The sequence below is a fragment of the Mauremys reevesii genome, linkage group 18 (assembly GCF_016161935.1).
Source record: "Mauremys reevesii isolate NIE-2019 linkage group 18, ASM1616193v1, whole genome shotgun sequence".
In the NCBI taxonomy this organism is placed as follows: Eukaryota; Metazoa; Chordata; order Testudines; family Geoemydidae; genus Mauremys; species Mauremys reevesii.
Window position 1 is genome coordinate 884073 of NC_052640.1, and position 20431 is coordinate 904503.

Consider the following 20431-nt stretch of genomic DNA (forward strand, 5'->3'; position numbering starts at 1 on the left):
GGAGAGCAGGAGTTTATTTATGAGGGGAAGGGGGAGTAAAGGGAGGAGGCAGACAAGTACGTTGGATATGAGGAGTGAGATTGGGCAGCTGAAGGGCTGCAGTGGTAGGAAAGGGGTGTGAGGAAGGGGACCAAACCACCAATGGCAACACAGCAAATGAGCATAAAATGGCACAGTTTGGCCTCCTGTTCAGAACCGAAATGAGATCTGTTCCTGAACCTGGCTGGGGCTGCAAGATCTCCATTGCTGAAGTGTGTCCCTTCTCATAGGTGCATGCACACGTTTGATAGGGTGTGCACCTCTGAGGTCCCCATCTTCTTTCCAAACATTCCACACCACTCCTCCCTCTGCCTGTCTACCCTTCCTTTTACCTTCCTGTAAAACATGTCCAGTCTGAGCCCTCTGCTGCTGCTAAACTGCCGGTCTTTGAAAACCTCGGAGAGATGGGGACGAGCTGTAGCACCTACCCCCTTTCTGGTGGCTCTTGCTCTGCTCCCAGAAATGTTGGTGCTCGTAGTATTTCCAAGCCTGATGCCCGTAGGATTAAGAAGCGATTTACGAATATGCTTTTACATCCAATGAGTCTCACTGATGAAATCATTAATCCCCTGCAGAAGCCACTCCAGTCTGGACAATGATTGGTGGCTGCTCTTTCTGAGCAGGGTTTACCTTTGGTAACTTAATGCTCTTGGTATAGTGCCTGATAATGAATGGCCTGGGTGTCATGTGATACAGCAAGCAGGTAAGTTGCTGCTGTATTGTGCATGGGAAGCAATCTGAGAGCATGTGCTGTCACTTGGGGGAGGGAGGTGTGGGCTGTTTGGGTACACGTGCGTCTAGGCTGTCAGTGGGTGAATATTCGGGTGGGTGAATATTCAGGGTTTTGTAATGTTTGTGTGAGTAGGTGTATTTGATTGTCTTGCGGCTTTGGGGTGTCTTGGACATGTGGGGTGAATATGCAGGTAGAGGGGTGTGGGGAGAAAACTGCCAGAAGAGTCACATCTGTGTCCTGAACACTCTAGTGAGTGTTCCTAGGAAATTCTGCACTGAGTCGTTGTGTGTGAATGTCACTGGCTGTTACTCTCCCAGAACAGTGAGGGCAGCTCAGAGCTGCCAAAGGAGCCTGCAGCTGACCTTGATCCCACAGAAAGGAGAGCTTGTTGCTTTTTGCAGCTTTGGGGCAGATGTGGGGCGGTTGCAATTCTCTGGTGATTGGTTCTGTTTCTTCCTTCTCCTGTCTTGATGGCCATGATGTTATGTATAAATCCAGGCACAGAAGGGATTTTGCCTGGATAAGTGTGAACTTGCGTTGACCTGGAGAAGGTGTCCAAGGGAAGGTTTCCTCCCCATAGAATGAGCTTGTTTCCCCTTGAGTCTAAAGCGTTCAAGCCACTTGTAACTCATGACGGTGTCCCCCAGGAAGCTGGGAGTGTTTTTATGGCCTCTTCCAGTGACTCTGAGTTTTGTCCTGGGTTTTGAAAATCCCTGCACTCGCTCCCCCTCTGGGAGTTGGTGGGTGGCTGAACCGCTGGCAATGTCCACAGGCTGGCTGAAGACGTACACCCCAAGGAGCTCCCCCACCAGGCCTGTCGCATGTTGAGAGTCTGCCCTCAAGTGAGCCCCCCTCCATGCGAGTTCTTGACCAAGGGTTCCCTCCCTTTCATGTCCAGGCAAGTCTTCAGGATGTCATCATTTCTTGGCCAAGGCCATTGGAGGAATGAGCATCTTTTCCTCTCTCCCTCATGAGGCCAACACCCAACCACCTTCTCCACCTGACCCAGGACAGAGGTTCTGGTTTTTATTTCAAAATATAGTTACCCTAACTCATAACCCCCACTGAAAGCATCTCAAATAATGTCTCTCCAGTGCATTAGAACAGCCTCTGCCCCACCCATACCCTTTGCACACAAAGCTCCCATTTCCCTCCGTGCAGCTGTTATATGAAGGATCTCGCCATCTGATGGTTGCTCCCTTGGAGGAGATGGGTGGGGTTTACTGTGACTATACTGCCTATGATGGAGAGTGGTTACGTGTCTTGCACCTCAGAGGAATCTGTCTATGCAGCAGGAACAGGTTAGGAAATGTTTACCAGTCCCTTTATTTTGGAAACCAAATCTTTCTCAGTTGTGGTTTTCAGTGAGCCATGTGTTTTTAGCTTTTCCATACGTGGGGCCTGCTTCATTATGTCACTTTGGGACGGGCTTGGCTCTCACACTGATGTCATGGAAGCTCTGCTGAGCCAAGGCACATGGAAAAGCTGGCTGAAAGGGAAAAAAGTGATTAACAAACTGAACAGAGAAGTGTGTGCCCCTCTTTACAGCCAGCAGAGGCTCTACTTATTCCCAACCTGGCCACCCCTTATTCTTCCCATGCAGATGTCCTAGTTCATGTCTCTCTTTATAGCTCCTAAGGACAATGTGGTATCTTTACAAGGATTGTTCTTTCACAATATTAACTCTTAATTAATGTTATGTCCTGGTCAAATTCCACCTTGGTAGTTACACTGTCTCCAGTACCTAACTGCCCCTTTCTGCTGGATACATGATTCTTCTTTCCTTCCTGTGATAACCTGCTGTGTGCAGTTAAGTAGTTGCCTTCTTACACCCCACAGGTAGCTACATTTCAGTGGTAGGTTAGGTGATACTTATGTCTCCATTGCTTGCCTCTCAGTGGGGTTGTGCAGGTGTTAGCTGGTATTTGTAAAAGCTGCCCAGCTCCCAGATGGAGGAGGGCAAGATAGTGTCTTTAAAAGTATATGAGCCTCAGATCCAAATCTGTTTTGTAAAGTCTCAAGTTATCATGGATCTTGAGGTGTCTTCCCACCTCAATGCTTTCGCTGTGAGAATGGAGACTCTGGGGCTTGGGGGTGTAATGAGGGAGAGCTCTGGAGCCTTGGCTTCAGATCCCACGTAGGGCACATGTGAAACAGTTGAGACCCATCCTAGTTTCATGTGATGTTTGTCCAGATCTGCTGTCCCAAGACTGGCATAGCAGGAACCTGCAGGCTAGGACTGAAGGGCGGGAGCCCCAGGACAGGAATGACAGGCGGTGTTAGAGGGAGGTGCTGAGGTGCAGCGGTACAGTTGTGGGTCCCAGGAATGGAACAGTAAGGGGTATGATAGATCAGGATTGGGGGGCATTAGCACAGTTGTGGGGGGGGGCGCTTGCATGGCACTTGGCCACTCAGTCCCTCAATTTCATAAACTTTAAATTTGTTCACACTTACAGTGCAAAAAAAAGACTTGTCAGCAGCAGCCCAGGCCTCGTTATTTAAATCTTATTTCACTCTGCCCATGTCTTGTAAATTGCCTTATCCTGAAGCCTCTTGTTGGTAGGAAAATGAGTAGAATTTATAGAACAACTTGCTTTGATAGAAGTTAATCTGGCCAGAGTACATATCGGGACTTGCGGTTTTCAATCCAATATGAATTTACAAAATGAATCTGTTAAGCTCCAAATTGCCTCAGGAAAGCAAATTTCAGCTATCACATTCCAGCCCTGCTTGTAAAGCCATCTGTCTTCGCATTTGTGTTTGTCAGCACAAAACAAGAGCTGGATCAAACGCGCTGCCTAATTGTAGCTCCCAGTGTCTACTGGACTTGTGGAAGCCCATCCCTCTCTCCTCCTCCCACTGCATCCTCTCTCCTTCCAGCCTCAGGATGCCTGTTGTCATGTGTTCTGGAGTGAGCAGATTACTCCTTTTTGGGGTGAGGTGCTGACAGTTGCCCCCTATTTGCATTTGTCCTCCTGGCCCAGATATTGTGCTGTGCAGTGCCCTCTTCAGCAGGTGTTGGGGCCACAGACCTGTTCGTGAATGTCTGCAAAGGGCCCAGAGCTCCTTAGAAGAAAGTGCAGAGTCTCATTAATCCCATTAGTGCAAAATGCACCAGTCATTGGAAGGAAACTCAAACCTGAGGCTTCTTTCTTATTCTGCAGGCATAGGACAGACCCATGGAGATTGAGCCTATGGCCTTCCACTGCCTCTCAGGTGTGATTGTCAGTCACACCTCCAGACCTGCTCCTGGGGATGGCTGTGCTATGTAGGGCACACTTAATCGGCGCTTCAAAGTTCTATTCAGGTTTATTGTTAAATCGTTTCTGTGTAATTCTCAATATGTTTGGGGCATCAGTTGGGGAAAGCTGATTGTCTGTTGTAGGAACAAACCAGCACTGGCCCCTGGGGTTGGGGGAATGGACTGTACAGGACTTGCTAGAGTTAACTCCTATGGCTGTCTGAACCTCCCAATCCACATCTGAAAACTTAGCAACATCCCCTTGGGTGAGCGTGTTAGGAACTCAGGGGCAAGCTGCTGGGGTACAGATGTAGGCAGGCCCATCAAAGCTGGTGCAGGAAATGTGGTTCCTCTTCCCACCGAGACCCCCGCTGTCTCAGTCCTAAATGCTCAACTGAACTGGCATTTCACAGTGATTAGTGTTTTAAATCAGAGCTAATTCCAGGCAGCCTCTCTGGGTTTAGTGCCCTGGAACCGTCTCAGGAAAAGCAAGAGCTGCGACTGGCAGGTGGGTTTCTGCTCCTTAGGATAATGGCTCGTGTGACAGCCTGAGGAAGCTCTCTGTGCTTTTGGGGTTCTCTGCTGTTTCCAGGCTGTCCCGGCCCCCTCCCTGTAACATGGCCTCACTGCTTCTCTGGTGCTTCATCCATCACTGTGATTGCTTTATTGAGCCAGCTCAGTTATTGCTGCTTCTCCATAGCACAATAAATCCAGCCCTGGGCACTGAGCACCCAGGCAGCTCAGAGAGTTTCTGGGAAGGCTGCTTTACCAGGCTGAGTATCCGATGACTCTGAGCCTGGAACTCACCTAAGACAGTGTTAAGAGATTCGGGGTACTTGAGCCACCCTCTAGCTCCGGCAGAAAGCCTGTTCCCGCCCCTGCTCTAGTCACAGGCAGCCTTTGGAAGAGCCCCGTGGAGAGAGCAGAGCCACCTGCTAGTGGGTGAGGCACCCAGTGGTGAGAGCCTCATGCTCTGCTTTAGCCTTCCAGTCTTGTTTAAAGGGTTGGGAATGGAGGCATCCAGGGCTCTGGTTCATTGATTTCCCAGCACCTTCATGTGCTGTCCATTTTCCAGAGGATCCTGTAGCTCCCAGAGCCCTTAGTGGAGGGGTTGCCATCCGGTCTTTGCCCCGGAGCATGTGCCCAGGACTCGAGTCCTGCCATCTCCTCTCCACTTTTTGGTTGCAAAAATCCTTTGTCCTGTTCTAGTTGTTGCAGGCTCCAGATTGCAGCCTGTGTTTGGTGCTGTTTGCTGAACAGACTCATGATTCGCAGTCACAGACAAACCTTTGCCTGAGTCCAGGGCGTGCTGCCTCTGGGCCTTGTCACCCCCACCTGGGCCCTCTGCCTCTGCTCCTTACCCCCGCCCCTCAGTCCTGATCCCAGCTGCTGGCTCTGTGCCTCTGTCCCCTGGCACCCTGCTGTCCCACACTCTGCTGCAGTGTCCCCAGCCACTCACTGTTTGGGGGCACCGTGATGGTCTCATTCTGGTTGAAGTCTCTGTGACCAGGCTGGGAATCCTGGGGGCTGCTCCCAGCTCTGCCATGGACTTGCTAGATCCCTTTGGACAGGTCCCTTTTAGAGGTGCTGAGCGCCCAGCTGCCAGTGACTTCCATCTCTGCCATGGAGTGAGGGCTGAGTGAGGTGCCTCTCCAGTGTGGCTCCATGCACTAGTCTGGTAGGACCCTAGCACTGAAACACCCTTAAAATGCTTGAATACTGGGACTAGAAGGGGAAAGTGCATCTGTAGCTAAAGAATCCTATGAAATGTCCTGAAAAACGTGGTGTTTTTCCCTGCTGTGGGGCTGCAGGGCTGGGCCTGGTACTGTGGGGAAGAGTTGGTGGGTGAGGCTTGGGGCTATTCCCAGTAGCAGTGGGAAGGGATGGGGCCGTGCCCAGTGCTGAGAGGGAGAGTCAGTGTGTGGGGTTGGGGCGGGAGGGTTGCAATGTGAGGCTGGGGGCAGTGTGTTGGGTTGGGGGTGGCGCAGTGTGGGAGGGTCAGTGTGGAGCTGGAGGAGGGTTGGTGTGTGGGCTTGAGGGCAGTGTGTTGGGCTGGGGGCAGCGCTGTGGGGAAGGGTTGTCGTGTGGGGCTGGGGCGGCGCTGTGGAGGAAGATCAGTGTGTGGAGCTGAGGGCAGCGCTGTGGGGGAGCGGCAGTGCTGTGGGGGTGGTGTGTGGGGGAGGGGCGGTGTGGGGAAGGGTCAGTGTGGAGCTGAGGGCAGCGTTGTGGGAGAGGGGCAGTGCTGTGGGAGAGGGGCGGCGTGGGGAAGGGTTGCTGGGGGTGGCAGTGTGGGGAAGGGTCAGTGTGTGGAGCTGCGGGCAGCGCTGTGGGGGAGGGGCGGTGCTGTGGGGAGGCGGTGCTGTGCGGGAGGCGGTGTGAGGGGGCTGGGGTGGTGTGTGGGAAAGGTTGTCGTGTGAGGCTGTGGGGGAGGGGCAGTGTGTGGAAGGGTCAGTGTGTGGAGCTGCGGGCAGCGCTGTGGGGAGGGGCAGTGCTGTGGGAGGGGCGGTGTGGGGAAGGGTTGCTGGGGGGGGCAGTGTGGGGAAGGGTCAGTGTGTGGAGCTGCGGGCAGCGCTGTGGGGGAGGGGCGGTGCTGTGCGGGAGGGGTGGTGTGATGGGGCTGGGGGTGGTGTGTGGGAAAGGTTGTCGTGTGAGGCTGTGGGGGAGGGGCAGTGTGTGGAGCTGTGGGCAGCGCTGTGGGGGAGGGGCAGTGCTGTGGGGGAGGGGCAGTGTGGGGAAGGGTTGCTGGGGGTGGCAGTGTGGGGAAGGGTCAGTGTGTGGAGCTGCGGGCAGCGCTGTGGGGGAGGGGCGGTGCTGTGCGGGAGGGGTGGTGTGATGGGGCTCGGGGTGGTGTGTGGGAATGGTTGTCGTGTGAGGCTGTGGGGGAGTGGTGGGGGGCGGCACTGGGGTTTTATCTCTTTAATCTCTGTTTCTGTTACTTCTCAGGGATCATTCACCAGATGAAAGGCGACTATGACTCTGCTCTGAAACTCCACAAGACTCACCTGTCCATCGCCCAGGAGCTGAATGACTATGGTGCTCAGGGCCGGGCCTACGGCAACATGGGCAATGCGTACAATGCCCTGGGCATGTATGACCACGCTGTGAAATACCACCGGCAGGAGCTGCAGATTTCGATGGAAGTGAATGATCGGGCCTCGCAGGCATCCACCCATGGGAACTTAGCAGTGGCATATCAGGCCTTAGGCGCCCATGACCGGGCCCTGCAGCACTACCAAAACCACCTCAACATCGCCCGGGAGCTGCGGGACATACAAAGCGAGGCCCGGGCCCTCAGCAACCTGGGCAACTTCCATTGCTCGCGAGGAGAGTACGCGCAGGCAGCCCCTTACTATGAGCAATACCTGCGCCTGTCCCCTGAGCTGCAGGACATGGAGGGGGAGGGGAAAGTTTGCCACAACCTTGGCTACGCCCATTACTGCCTTGGAAACTATGAGGAGGCTGTAAAGTACTATGAGCAGGATCTCGCCTTAGCAAAGGATCTACATGACAAGCTGAGCCAAGCCAAGGCCTACTGCAACCTGGGCCTGGCGTTCAAGGCCTTAATGGACTTCAGCAAAGCCGAGGAGTGCCAGAAGTACCTGCTGTCTCTGGCCCAGTCTCTGAACAATTCCCAAGCCAAATTCCGGGCTCTTGGGAACCTGGGGGATATTTTTGTATGTAAAAAAGATGTAAATGGTGCAATAAAATTCTATGAGCAGCAGCTGAGCTTAGCTCATCATGTCAAAGACAGGAGATTGGAGGCCAGTGCCTATGCAGCCTTGGGTTCTGCATACAAGATGATACAGAAATATGACAAGGCCTTGGGGTACCATACACAGCAACTGGAGGTTTACCAGGAGCTAGGGGATATGCCGGGTGAATGCAGAGCTCATGGCCACCTTGCTGCAGTGTACATGTGCCTTGGGAAGTACACCATGGCATTCAAGTGTTATGAAGAACAGCTGGAACTTGGACAGAAGCTGAAGGACCCCAGTATAGAGGCCCAAGTCTATGGCAACATGGGCATCACCAAGATGAACATGAATGTCATGGAGGAAGCTATTGGGTACTTTGAGCAGCAGCTGGCCATGCTACAGCAGCTGAGTGGAAACGAAGCTGTGCTGGACAGAGGCCGGGCATACGGAAACCTGGGGGATTGTTACGAGGCTCTAGGAGATTATGAAGAAGCCATAAAGTATTATGAACAGTACTTATCTGTAGCTCAGAGTTTAAATCGCATGCAAGACCAGGCGAAGGCCTATCGGGGCCTGGGAAATGGGCACAGGTAACAAATGCCAAAGGCTGGAGTATTGCATGGCCTTTGGTAATGAGAAATGTCTTGAAAGTGAATGAGTGAAAATACCTGAGTGATGATTATACCATCACTATTCATGTGATTCAGTGGTGAGCTGTGTCACAGCGAGTATATGGGTGCACGTGCTGCCAACAGGGGTTAGTGTCAAGGAACCAACCTGAGAACAGAGATTCAATACAATATGCTGGATTTCTCTCACACTGTGCAGTCACTGGCTAGCAAGCTGTGTGCGCTGGGGGGAGATAGAAGGGTGTGTGTGTGTGTGTAAGTAAATAGGTGGATGGGCAGCTGGGGGGGTGGGTATGGGGCAGGGTATGTGTACGACTATGAGAGATAGGAGTATGGGTGCAGAGGGGAGGGGGAACTTTACAGATGCATTTGTGTGGGTTGGGGTTACATGTATGGATGTGTGGGTGTAGAGCTGTGGGGGATGTATATACAGATGTGTGTTGGGGATATATGACTGTGGGGGTGTAGGTGTACGGATTTGGGGTGTGAAGGGTAGATGGCGGTGCTGTGCACGTGTCTCTGTACACATGTATGTCAGAGGGGTATATGGCTGTGGAGGGTACATGGAAGCTGCAGGGGTGTATTTGTACAGATCTGTGTGGGGTGTATGGCTGTGGGGGTGTATGTGCATGGATGTGGGGAGGCTAGTGGCTGTGAAGGATATGTGGAGGGCTGTGGGGTATATGTGTACAGATTTGTGGGGTGGCAGTAGTGGGTACATGGGAAACTGGTGGTGTATGTGTAGAGATATGTGTAGGATGTATTGCTGTGGAGGTGTATGTGTACAGATGTGGGGTGTACAGCTGTGGGGCATATGTGTACGGATGGAGGGATTTAATGGTTGTGGGAGGTGTATGTGTATGGCAGGGTGTACACACTGGGTGGTATGGAATGACAGAGCGGTCTGGATGGCGAGGGGGATGTGGGGGTGTATGGCTGTATGCATGCGGCTTTGTGGGGCAGGGTGTATACACTGGGTAGTGTGGAATGACAGCTGTCTGGGTGGTGCAGGAGGGTTGTGGGGGTGTATGTGTACGGCTGTAGGGGAGCTGTACAGCTGTATGTGTATGGCTGTGCGAGGCAGTGTCTACACACCGGGTAGTGTGGAACGACAGAGCGGTCTGGATGGCGAGGGGGAAGGTTATTCAGGCTGTGCTGTTACCCTGAATAATGAAACTTCATTTCCCTGCCCCGGGCTCCCTGGAGTGAGGCGTTTACAGGGGACGCAGAGGAGGCCTGGACAATTTTTTGAGCCTGATTGTTGCCTTCAGGGTCTCTCTTACCATTGACTCCAGGGTTCACTGGCAAGTTCACTGATGGTAGCTCTGAAATTCCCCTACATCTGGCCGCGGGGCCATGACAGATTTGAGCCGGCTCCAGAGCAGCGTTTCTCTGTAGGACGTGACAGTGAAAGATGGTTTTCATGTTACATATGCCTAGGCAAGATAAATGCTCCTTTTCTCTCCACACAGGGCAATGGGAAGTTTGCAGCAGGCTCTCGTGTGCTTTGAAAAGAGGCTAGTGGTGGCCCATGAGCTCGGGGAGGCATTCAACAAAGCCCAAGCCTATGGGGAGCTGGGGAGTCTGCACAGCCAATTAGGAAATTACGAGCAAGCCATCTCCTGCCTGGAACGGCAGCTAAACATTGCCCGAGAAATGAAAGACCGGTCTCTGGAGAGCGACGCCGCCTGCGGCCTGGGGGGAGTCTATCAGCTAATGGGCGAGTACGACACGGCACTGCAGTACCACCAGCTGGACCTGCAGATTGCAGAAGAGACCAACAATCCCACATGCCAGGGCAGGGCCTATGGAAACCTGGGATTAACGTACGAGTCGCTGGGCACCTATGAGAGGGCAGTGGTTTATCAGGAGCAACATCTCAGCATTGCAGCTCAAATGAATGACTTGGTGGCCAAAACCGTGTCCTATAGCAGCCTTGGGAGGACACACCATGCCTTGCAGAACTACTCTCAGGCTGTGATGTACTTGCAGGAAGGTGAGTGGATGAATTATCCAGTGGCTTTACGTCTGCAGGGAATGGGGGAGTGGGCATGTCCGTATGAAAGGGAGCGAGATGTAGGAATATGAGTATGTGTCTAAGACATTCGCTAGCTCTGACAGTCTCCTGCAGACCCGGGCAGTTATCACCCAGGGCACTGTGCCCTTCATTAGCGGCCCGGCTGCCCAGACCTTCATGTAGCAGCACATTGTGACAGACAAGGGAATGGCAAAGCCTTTAAAGGTCAGTGAGTGCTTTGCCGGGGGAGGATTAATCACTAAACTTCACTCCAAGCACCCTAAGTCTCTTTATAAAGCCCGTCTGCCCTGAGTCAAGAGAGGGAAATCTCCTCAGTGGGTGACATGGCAGGCCAGGGAATGACTTGGATCCACAAAGCCTGTTTGTACTGAGGACAAACAGCCCTGCAGCCCACCTGGGCTGAGCTTGCCTCAGCTGGGAGCTACCTGTTTCTCCCCTTCAGATTAAAGTGGGGGTGGGGCTTAGAGCTGGAAAAGTAACAGGCCTCTCAACCTTGCACCATGACAGTGTTGTGGGGGATGATCTGAGTGGCTGGGAGCGGGGGACAGCTGGAGGGCCCCCATTGGTCCAGCCTTGCACGCCTTACCCTTGCTGCTGCTGCACCATCTCCCAGGATAAAAGCATCATCTGTTCAGCATGGCGGCAGCAGTGTGAGGAAGAAGACAAGCTGAGTGGATTGAATGGTGTGGGGGGAGCTGGGCTGCAGACTGATAGATTAATTACACAAGTTAGCCTGGATTTCCTGGAAATTGACCTGAGCAGGATTTCAGTATAGTAGGGGGAATTTCAGTTAAATTGGTGGAGGGGAAATCAGTGCAGCCCCCTTTCCTGATGGGAGGTGACCTTCCTGCAGGCCACTCTCCTGCAGCTGAGCCCAGCAGCCCTTACCCGACCTGGGCCTTTCCCTTACATTCTCTGCAATGGTTGAGACTAACATGCTTGTATGTATCAGATGTCACTGGGGCCCGTGGAGGTGTGACGTGTTGGGGCACTGTAGGAAATGCCTGTGGATGATATTGGAACTGAAATGAATGTTCCTGTGGTAGGTCAGATTAGAATCGCCGCCCCGCCTCTAGCTGCGATTCATGTCTGCCAGGAAGGTGTTCGGAGACCTGGGGCAAGGGCGGGTGCTGAGGCATATCCTGGTTAGCTGGATGTATTAGCAGGGCCTCTCAGGTGAGGAGGGAGAGGAAGAAGGACTCCAGCAGCACTTGGCAGCTTTGCTCATCTGCAGTGTTTGAAGGGTTAAAAGCCAAACGGCTATGGTGAGGGGCTGCCTGTTGTAGGTGGGGAGAGGCTGGAGTGGCACAGAGGAAGGGCCTGTGTCCTAGCTCTGGTGCCTTCTCCCTGTCCTCTCCATGCGCTCCTGCTAGCCAGCTCCCTACCCCTCTCCTGCTGACCCGCTGACTCCACAGACAGCACTTCTCTTCAAGGTGTTGGGCAGCCTCAGCAAACCGGTGACACCGGCACACGGATGAGTGCCCTGCCCAGGGCCGGGACTCAGCGTAAGCCTACTCCTGTTTGCAGCCTGAACACCCCACTCCCTTCATCCCAAACCTCCCATCATCCAGCAGCAGGGAATCTTTTCTCTCGCCTTCACTGACTCCACTTCTTTTTCAGGACTGAGACTGGCAGAACAGCTGGGGCGTAGAGAAGATGAAGCCAAAATCCGCCATGGCCTGGGCCTCTCCCTCTGGGCTAGTGGGAACCTGGAGGAGGCCCAGCACCAGGTAGGCAGCAGCTCCAGTAGTAGGAGGATCTCTCATCCCCTGTAATGCATCAGGCTGTGGTCCCTTCTTACACATGGTGCTTGTTCAGAGATGACTTGTCACTGCCCATCTGGGTGCAGTCTCCTGGCCTCTTCTCCCTGGACACAGCTATGTCTCTTCCCCTGCAGAGTGGCCAGCCCCTCTGCCTTGGACACTGCAGTGTGGGTGTGATGAGCTGCTTGCAGACCAGGACTGGATGGGGCAGACCTGACCCCAGCTGAGAGCATGTTGGTCCCAGCTTCTTCCCCTCTCCTCCCCAGTCCCCCTCACTGAAGTGCCAGTGGCTGCAGGCTGGGCCAGATGCAGTTCTGAGTGTCACCATGGGCTGTTCTCCCCTCCCAGCTCTATAGGGCGTCGGCGCTGTTTGAAACCATCCGCCATGAGGTGCAGCTGAGCACAGACTACAAGCTATCGCTCTTTGACCTGCAGACATCATCCTACCAGGCCCTGCAGCAAGTGCTCGTCAGCCTTGGTAAGAGATACCTGTGCTGCCCGTGGCTGTTGGAGCTAGGAGTCTGAGTTCTTCCCTGGCTCCAGGGTTTGACCCTAGTTCCAGGTGTGCAGTTCCTCTCAAGTGTTTCTAGTCTAGTAGTTAGAACAGGAGACTGGGATCAGGGCTCCTGTGCCTTTTTGTGCCTCTGCTGCTGGCAAGCTGGTCCCATCCCATTGCACTCCGTGCGTCAGTTTCCCCATGTGTAAGGTTACATTTTTGTCACGGAAGTCATGGAATCCGTGACTTCCAGAGACCTCTGTGACATTTTCTCCTTCAGTCCCTGGGGCTTCAGGACTGCTGGAGGATCCACCTGCAGGGTTCCAGCAACAGGCGACAGCCTCCTCAGGGAGCCCTCACCAGGGTTCCAGCGACGGGCGACAGCCTTGCGGGAGGGTAGGGTGGGGAGAGAACCCAACAGCTCCCAGCCACCACAGTGGCAGGAGAAACCATGGAGCTACAGCAGCAAAAGTCACAGACAGGTCAAGGCTTCTGTTAATTTTTATTTATTGCCCATGACCTGTCCGTGACTTTTAGTAAAAATAACCATGACAAAATCTTAGCCTTACCGATGTGTAATGTGAGGATAATTCCCCATGGGAGCCTTGTGAGGCTGCACTTAACGTTTGCACAAGGCACTGAGATCCTGGGACAAGGCATAGTTCAGGATGTCCTTTCCCTGATATTTCATTGCTTTCCCCTCTCAGCAGCGCATCCTTCAGCCCCTCACTTGTGTATGATTCACTCCTGTGCCCCCCAGGACTGTGCTGGGTCACATCACAGAGCCCACATCAGCACTCATCTCCCCCCCATTTGTGTGTAGACCCTTCCCTTACAGGCTTGGGTAGGAGATTCCCCTTCCCAGCCTGCTGTGAGGAACTCTACCTGCTCAGGGTACACAAATCAGGACCTTCTGCTCCCAGTGCCAGGTGCACTTCTTCAGCTGCCTTTGCTAATACAAGCAGAGCAGCGTGGCTAAAACCCTGCCAAAGCAAACCACGTCCCAGTACCTACAATCCTCTGGAGGCCTGGGGAGAGAGTGAACCACACACACTGGATGTGAGTCACCTTGCTTAATGCACAACTGCGAGGTGATCAGACCCATGGGGATGAGGGTGGGATTAAAACCTTAGATAGAAGAGAAGAGTGTGACGAACGGAGGAATTGTCTGTAATATTTTTAAGAACTATCTGTAGGACTCTGTACATATCGCCTTGGCATTACTACCCAGTGGGTGCAGAAGAGTTAAAATTCTGCTCCTGGCGCAGAGCAGGAGACACGATGTGTTTGGGGTGAACGGAATTGGTCGTTATGGATTGGGTTCAGCCAGTCTTTATCGGTGGCAGATCCGGAAAGACAATGGGAATGCGGAGGACTGAGCAATTGACACTTCACACCAGGAAGTTCTGGCAAGGTGAACACATGAACTCAGCATGACTTTGCAGCAGGAGGACACTGGACTGAGAGGTGGCAGGAGGCAGTGATAAGAACTGGGCTCACAGAGACACAGAAGCTCACCTGGGACTGACAGGCAAAGAGGTCAAGAAAGAGAGAGAGAGCCTGGATGGTTTCTACAGCAGCATGGCTCCGTGTAGCCCAGGCATTGGCCAGTCTGAACTCTGTCTTACCTTTGCCTCTCGAGCTCACCGAAGGGCTTCCTGAGGCTGTGTTACACTTGACTAATGAACCCTACTCAGTTCTGAAAAGGCTGCCCGGAGTCACTGCAGATACTTGCTGAGCTACTTTGATCCCTGAAGAGCATAAAAGTCTCCGAACAGCAGTCTGCTTCAGTCAGACACTCTGGGCAGAGCTCGCAGTGAAAAGTAGAGGCTCTGTTTCAGAGGTGTGGAGGCCCTGGGGGTCTATCCTTGTGGAAAAGTGTGACCTCTTGGGGTCTGGCACACTGAAGGGACAGCTTACAAATCAGAGTGTCGCACAGATCCTGTGGGTCTGTGACTGAGGTACTGGATATCTTGGACGTTTGATGTGCCAAGGAGTCCCAAAGGGCACTGGGTTATAGTCTGGGAAGAAGCAACGTGCAGCCAGCCAGGATGCTTGGGGTTGCTGAGGAAACAAAGACAGTGCCCATAGAGGTGCTGCTGCCCTGTGATCTGTGGTGCTGTTTGGACTGGAATAACTGCCATGCTCTCTACCCTTTTACAGTGCTCTGCAGTGTCTGGTGCAGGCCTGAGACACATCTTTGTTCCCTAACTTGTGGCTCTTCTTCACAGGCCACCACGACGAAGCCCTGGCTGTGGCAGAAAGGGGGCGAACGAGAGCATTCGCTGACTTGCTGGTGGAACGTCAGACTGGACAGCAGGACTCTGACCCCTATTCCCCTGTCACCATTGACCAGGTTCTGGAGACTGTGAATGGCCAGAGGGGACTTGTTCTCTACTATTCGCTGGCTGCCGGCTATCTGTACAGCTGGTTGCTTGCTCCTGGGGCAGGTAAGGTTCCTTTCTGTAGATTAGAGTCAACTAGCAAAGCCTGCAAAGGGGGAATCCTAGAAATCAGAGTTGGGACAGACCCATTAGGGTCCTGTCCTGTTCCACCACCCAGAGGCTGGGCCTGGCACTCAAAGCCTCACTTTGTAGTCACTGGTCTTACTCTAGGGAGGAATTTGGCCTGGAGACGGTAGTAACTAAAAGGTGTCTCTGTCTGACGGCTGTTTTGGGGACCCTGGTAAAATGAGATGGGGGATTTGTCCTGTTCCTAGTGCACAAATATCCTCTCCACAGAAACCAGTGCTGCATAGCACCATTGTGGGCAGGCCAGGATAGAGCCTGCCATGGAGACTGGAGTCCTCTCGTAACTCTAGAGAGGGAAGCCTCCCCTGGTCAGGGCTAAGGCATGCTGGTGGGTCAGTTGGGTGGGGGGGGGGGAGAGGGTAAGGTTCACACTGCTGTGCTGGTGCCATACCTGAGGGAAGGTCTTGACATGATCCCAGAGCTGTCAGTCTGTCACCTTTCCACCTTGGTTCCAGGGACCACTATGGACATAAACTGGCAGCTCCTTCATGGAGCCATGAGCACAGATGTGGTGTTGGTGCAGTTTACGCAGACCATGACACCTGTCCCTTCTGTGGAAAGAGAGAAGACCCTAGAGCCTGTTTATTTCAGTGCACCAGGTTGCAGTAGGGTTGCCAACCCTCCTGGATTGGCTTGGAGTCTATTGGAATCGCCATTGATCTCCCGGTGACTGTTGAAAGCAATCCAGGAGATTTTAATAGGTACAGTACAATTAATGACATTACATAATGTTGGGGGGAAAATCTCCTGGAATAGCTTTAGTCAGAGTTGGCAACCCTGCCTCCTCCAGAAATTCCTGTTGAAGCTCTGGCTGCACCTTCCCTGCACCTTTTTATTTATGTACTTCCTATGTGTGGCCCCACAAAATCTCAGAGCCTCCCTGTCATCCTCCCCGTGGCGCTGGGCAAGATGGCTATTTACCAGGCTAGAAAGAGGGAGTTGGACTGGGATATTCTCTGGGACTGTGGAGAGGAGCCAATTTCTGTTCACCTTTTGTCCGCACATCCAGGCAGATTCCTCTGGGTGGCTTCCACTGTAGAGAGGTGGACGCTACCTGGGCTTCTCAGCTCAGTGTTCCTTTCTTGTATCCTTCTTTTGACCATCTGACCTACACTTTCTTCCAGCATTTTTCATTCTTTGTCCCCCATGACTACTCAATACCCATGGGTTTTTTGGTCCATTCCCCTCTGTTGAGCGGGAGGACTTCATGGTTTTGAGGACTGATCTTCCTTTTGGGGATCAGGCTGGCTCATGGGACCCAAATAGGCCGGCACCTGTGGCATGCACAGAAATAGAGGAAAGGAAAGTTCAGTCAGAGAAGCATGTTCAGGGCTTTGACATTCACCCATAAATGGGAAAGTTTTCAGGTGCTTAATTTACCCATTTTTCAACAGCCAATCTGTCTGGATTTCCCACAGGGCAATGCAGAGTGATAATGAGATTCCAAGCACGCTACCTCCAATAGAGAATCTTTTATGTAAAAAAAGTCCTCACTTTAATTACATTTTTCTGTTTTATGCTTCCAAATGCATTTGACATGTACTGTATTAATTGAAGTGGATTCTAGATAACAGGAGGGCTTCTGTTAGATATGCCATCTAACTGTCTGTTCCTCTGAATCTTCTTCACATGAATTTGGAAACATTTATCACAGATGAGCAGAGCAGGAAGGATTAATTTGAAGAGGATCCCCTTTTGCAGGCAACTGTTGTTCATTATCTAATAAAGTGATGACTGTAAATCTTCAGGAGTAGTCCTTGTATATAATTTAATAATTGTAACCCTTCATCATGACAGAGATAAAGAGCACTAATTCAGATGGCATTGAACATGGTTCAACAAGGAAAGCAAACACAAATGAACTTCTTTGGCTTGGCTGACGTATTTTTCACTAGATGTATCTCTTTGATTATTTACTCTAGGAGTTACTCAAATCCTTTATGGATCTGAGTGAAGAGAGGTTACTGTCCCATTACACCCATGGTCACTAATTGCCCTCTCAAACCATACATTTTGCATAATAAAATGTTGAAGGTTTTACCACACTGGGGACAGGACTGGGCCTGGTAAGATGGTATCAGCTGGAGAAGCAGGATTTGTCACTGAGATTCATAAAGATTTAGTCACGGCCCCTACATCCCCACCACAAGTTAGAGGCTTGTAGAAGAGCAGCCACAACCAACCTCCTGGGGCAATTGGGTTTGTAACTGCCCAGGCCCTTGGAGGCTGTTCTGTGTAACCGAGCTCTGCGAGGCGGTGCTGGTTACAGTCTGCTCGGGCTCTGTCTCCCTCTCTCAGACCCTTATTCTGTGGCTAGTTGCTGCTTCACCTTTGGCTGCCTTACTACGGGCTCTTATGTAGGAGTTCTCAGGTGCTGACGACAGCACTCCAGCTCTCTGCTTTCTTCTTGCCTTCTCCAATACATATGCAGAAACTTTGCGAGCATCTCAGGTTCCTCATTCTAGCATAGGTAGTATTTCCTCAGAGCTCCCCACTCACCCCTTGACCATTTCAATGGATCCATTTGCGGCTGTTGCTACAGAATAGGTTGCTTAAGTCTTTTTATTTGATCATCTCTTCTCTCCAACCTGGTTTGTTGTTTATGCTGCCACTGCAAACAGGGTGCCCAGGGTAATGTTTCACCAGGCGCAGTGGCACTGCAGGGTTAATCATATCAGAAAGAGTGTGCTGGTCTGACTGGAGGAGGGTTTTATCTGCAGTAACAGCTAAATCCTTGACAAAATGTTTCCTTTCTCTGGTGTGCCCCATTGTGTAATGTTCTTGCTTTAGTATTTTAATATGCACTAATCTACCTTTTACTTCTTTGCATGTATTTATTTTTGTGTGTAAGGGTGAAATGAGAAATCTCCATGTGACACAAGGAGATTCTGCTGTAGGAATAACATTTTTGTTCAGACTTTCAGCCCTTGTGTGTCTAGTTTATGTGGTCAGATACTATTAATAGACATTTTTCATATGCTGCTATTGAAATGTGCTGTTGGAATTTCCCTGGGAGATGCTTGCAAGAAACATCTGTTTTACAATTCATATGAGGCTGCTGTGATAGTAGTAAGTGCCTTCTGAACATCTCATTAAAGCCCGGCTGAGTTTTCTTCCCTTGAACCATCATTTGCAAAGTACAAAACCAGATTTTAAAAGCAAAGCCTTAATATAGCATATTGGACTAACTCCTGGAAAGCCCTCTGGAGACACAGCACAGCATGCTTCTCTCCATTTTTGCTGGAGATGCCAACCCCTCAGGACTTGTAACAGTTGTACTGCTTTCTTTGGCAGTTGCTGGCAGTGCACTCCCTTCACACAGTCTTCAATGCTGGCAATTAATGTGTCCTTGCAGGAATTCTGAAGTTTCATGAATACTCTCTGGGTGACAGCATGGCAGAGAATGCCGGGGACATCCATGAAGCAAGCAGCGTGGGCTTCCAAACGATTACTAATTCAGCACTGGAGCTCTACATCTCAAGTGTACGAGAGGCACTGGGCGTGGACTCCTACTATACCCGGTGAGTTAGGAATTCACATCCTGATTCTCTTGCTCCCACCTGGGAGTCATGTATCCAGACAGCCTGGAGGAGCTGATGGCTGAGAACTCTGATATTCTGGGCCAAATTTTAAATAAGCTTCAGCCAAGCGGCTCTATTTTGTATCCACAGCCATCTGTGCTGCAAATAATAGATTCTGTGCATGCAGATGGGGTTTGCACCCACAGACACGATAGTTAGATGCCTCATCTGCTCTATATGGGCAGATTCTATTCAGAGGTACCCATGTAATTAATTCCCCCTCAGAGATTTGCTAATGAAAAATTGCAGTTGCAACTTGGGGGAGAACATTTTTGAAATATGTCCCTTTATGGCTAGCATATAACTCACAATGAACAATCCATCTGATTTATGTAGCTGCTATCTGAAAACAAGTAGAGATTTCCTTCAGTTTATCCATTGTACAGATATACTCCACAAATATTTTTACACAATTTTTACTCTGTGGCTTGAACATGAATATCTGAAAACCAAGCTGAGTGCTTAGCTGTGATTGGTCTGATGAGTCGCATGGTATTGTTTGGTTCCCTGATTGGATGAGCACTCTAGTACTTCCTGTACTGATACTTGAACATGCAAATTACACTTTGTCTTCTGCAAACACTGAAGCCTGCAGGATGGAGTCAGGGGCATCCCCATCCTTGCACCTGCTCTGTGAATTGAACAGGTAGGAGGTTCTACCATAGAGGATATGATGACACTTAGGCCATGTCTACACTACCACTTATGTCGGCAAAACTTACGTTGCTCAGGGGTATGAAAAAAAACCACACCTCTGAGTGACATATGTTTCGCCAGCATAAGTGGTAGTGTGCACAGCACTATGTCGGCAGAAGACATGCTATGCCAACATAGCTGCTACCGCTGCTCGTTGAGGGTGATTTAATTATGTCAGTGGGAGAGCTCTCTCCCGTTGGCACAGAGTGGGTACACAAGAGATCTTACAGCGGTGCAGCTGCATTGGTACAGCTGTGCCACTGTAAGATCTCTAGTGTAGATGTAGCCTTAATTTTCTAATTAAAATTGAAACCCACTGTACAGTCATAAACTCTATATTCTGAGCAGGTTAGTTTAATCTAAAGCATTGTTTGTGCTGTCAGAAGCATATGCCAGAAGAAGAATCAGTTTAGTAACCAACTTGCACTTTGGAAGTCTAATTTACCCCAGGTGAAAAGAAGAGCAAGTGTATTTGCTATCCTGGGTCATTACCTAGGCCCTGAACAGGGGCAGCTCCAGGCACCAGCACAGAAAGTTTGTGCCTGGAGCGGCAAGCTGGGGTGGAGGGAGGCCTGCCAGTTGTGAGGGCAGCAGTCAGGGAGCCTTTGGCGGCGTTCCTGCAGGAGGTCCGCCAGGTCTCGCGGCTTCAGCAGTGGCTAAGCCGAAGGCGCGGGACCAGCAGATCACCCGCAGAACCGCCGCCGAAGCCATGGGACCGGCGGCCCTCCCGCAGAAATGCCGCTGAAGGCTCCTTGAATGCCATGCTTGGGGTGGCAAAAAAACATAGAGCCGTCCTTGGCCCTGAACACGTATAGGAATAGAGCTAATGGTTTGTTCTGTTTTATTGTGTTTGAAATTTCTTTAAACTGAATCCACATTCTCTTGTAACCATAGCACTGTTTCTGCAGTACTGAGAATTGTGGGTGACTTTCCTTTGGTTGGATCACAGTAATGCAGGGCGCTGCAGATGCTGCACTATAAGAAACTTT

The 20431-nt window shown here is 51.4% G+C and overlaps 1 protein-coding gene across 6 annotated transcripts in view; it reads left to right on the forward strand.

Moving 5' to 3' along the window:
• The window catches only part of TTC28 (tetratricopeptide repeat domain 28), a 445830-nt gene that overhangs the window by 360496 nt on the left and 64903 nt on the right, over nucleotides 1-20431 (forward strand). For all 6 annotated transcript variants that reach the window (XM_039504811.1, XM_039504812.1, XM_039504814.1 and 3 more), the window contains 6 exons: nucleotides 6957-8298; nucleotides 9810-10333; nucleotides 11996-12105; nucleotides 12487-12616; nucleotides 14866-15084; nucleotides 18521-18686. In XM_039504811.1, coding sequence (XP_039360745.1) covers nucleotides 6957-8298; nucleotides 9810-10333; nucleotides 11996-12105; nucleotides 12487-12616; nucleotides 14866-15084; nucleotides 18521-18686 — 2491 coding nt within the window. The remainder of the gene's footprint in view (nucleotides 1-6956; nucleotides 8299-9809; nucleotides 10334-11995; nucleotides 12106-12486; nucleotides 12617-14865; nucleotides 15085-18520; nucleotides 18687-20431) is intronic.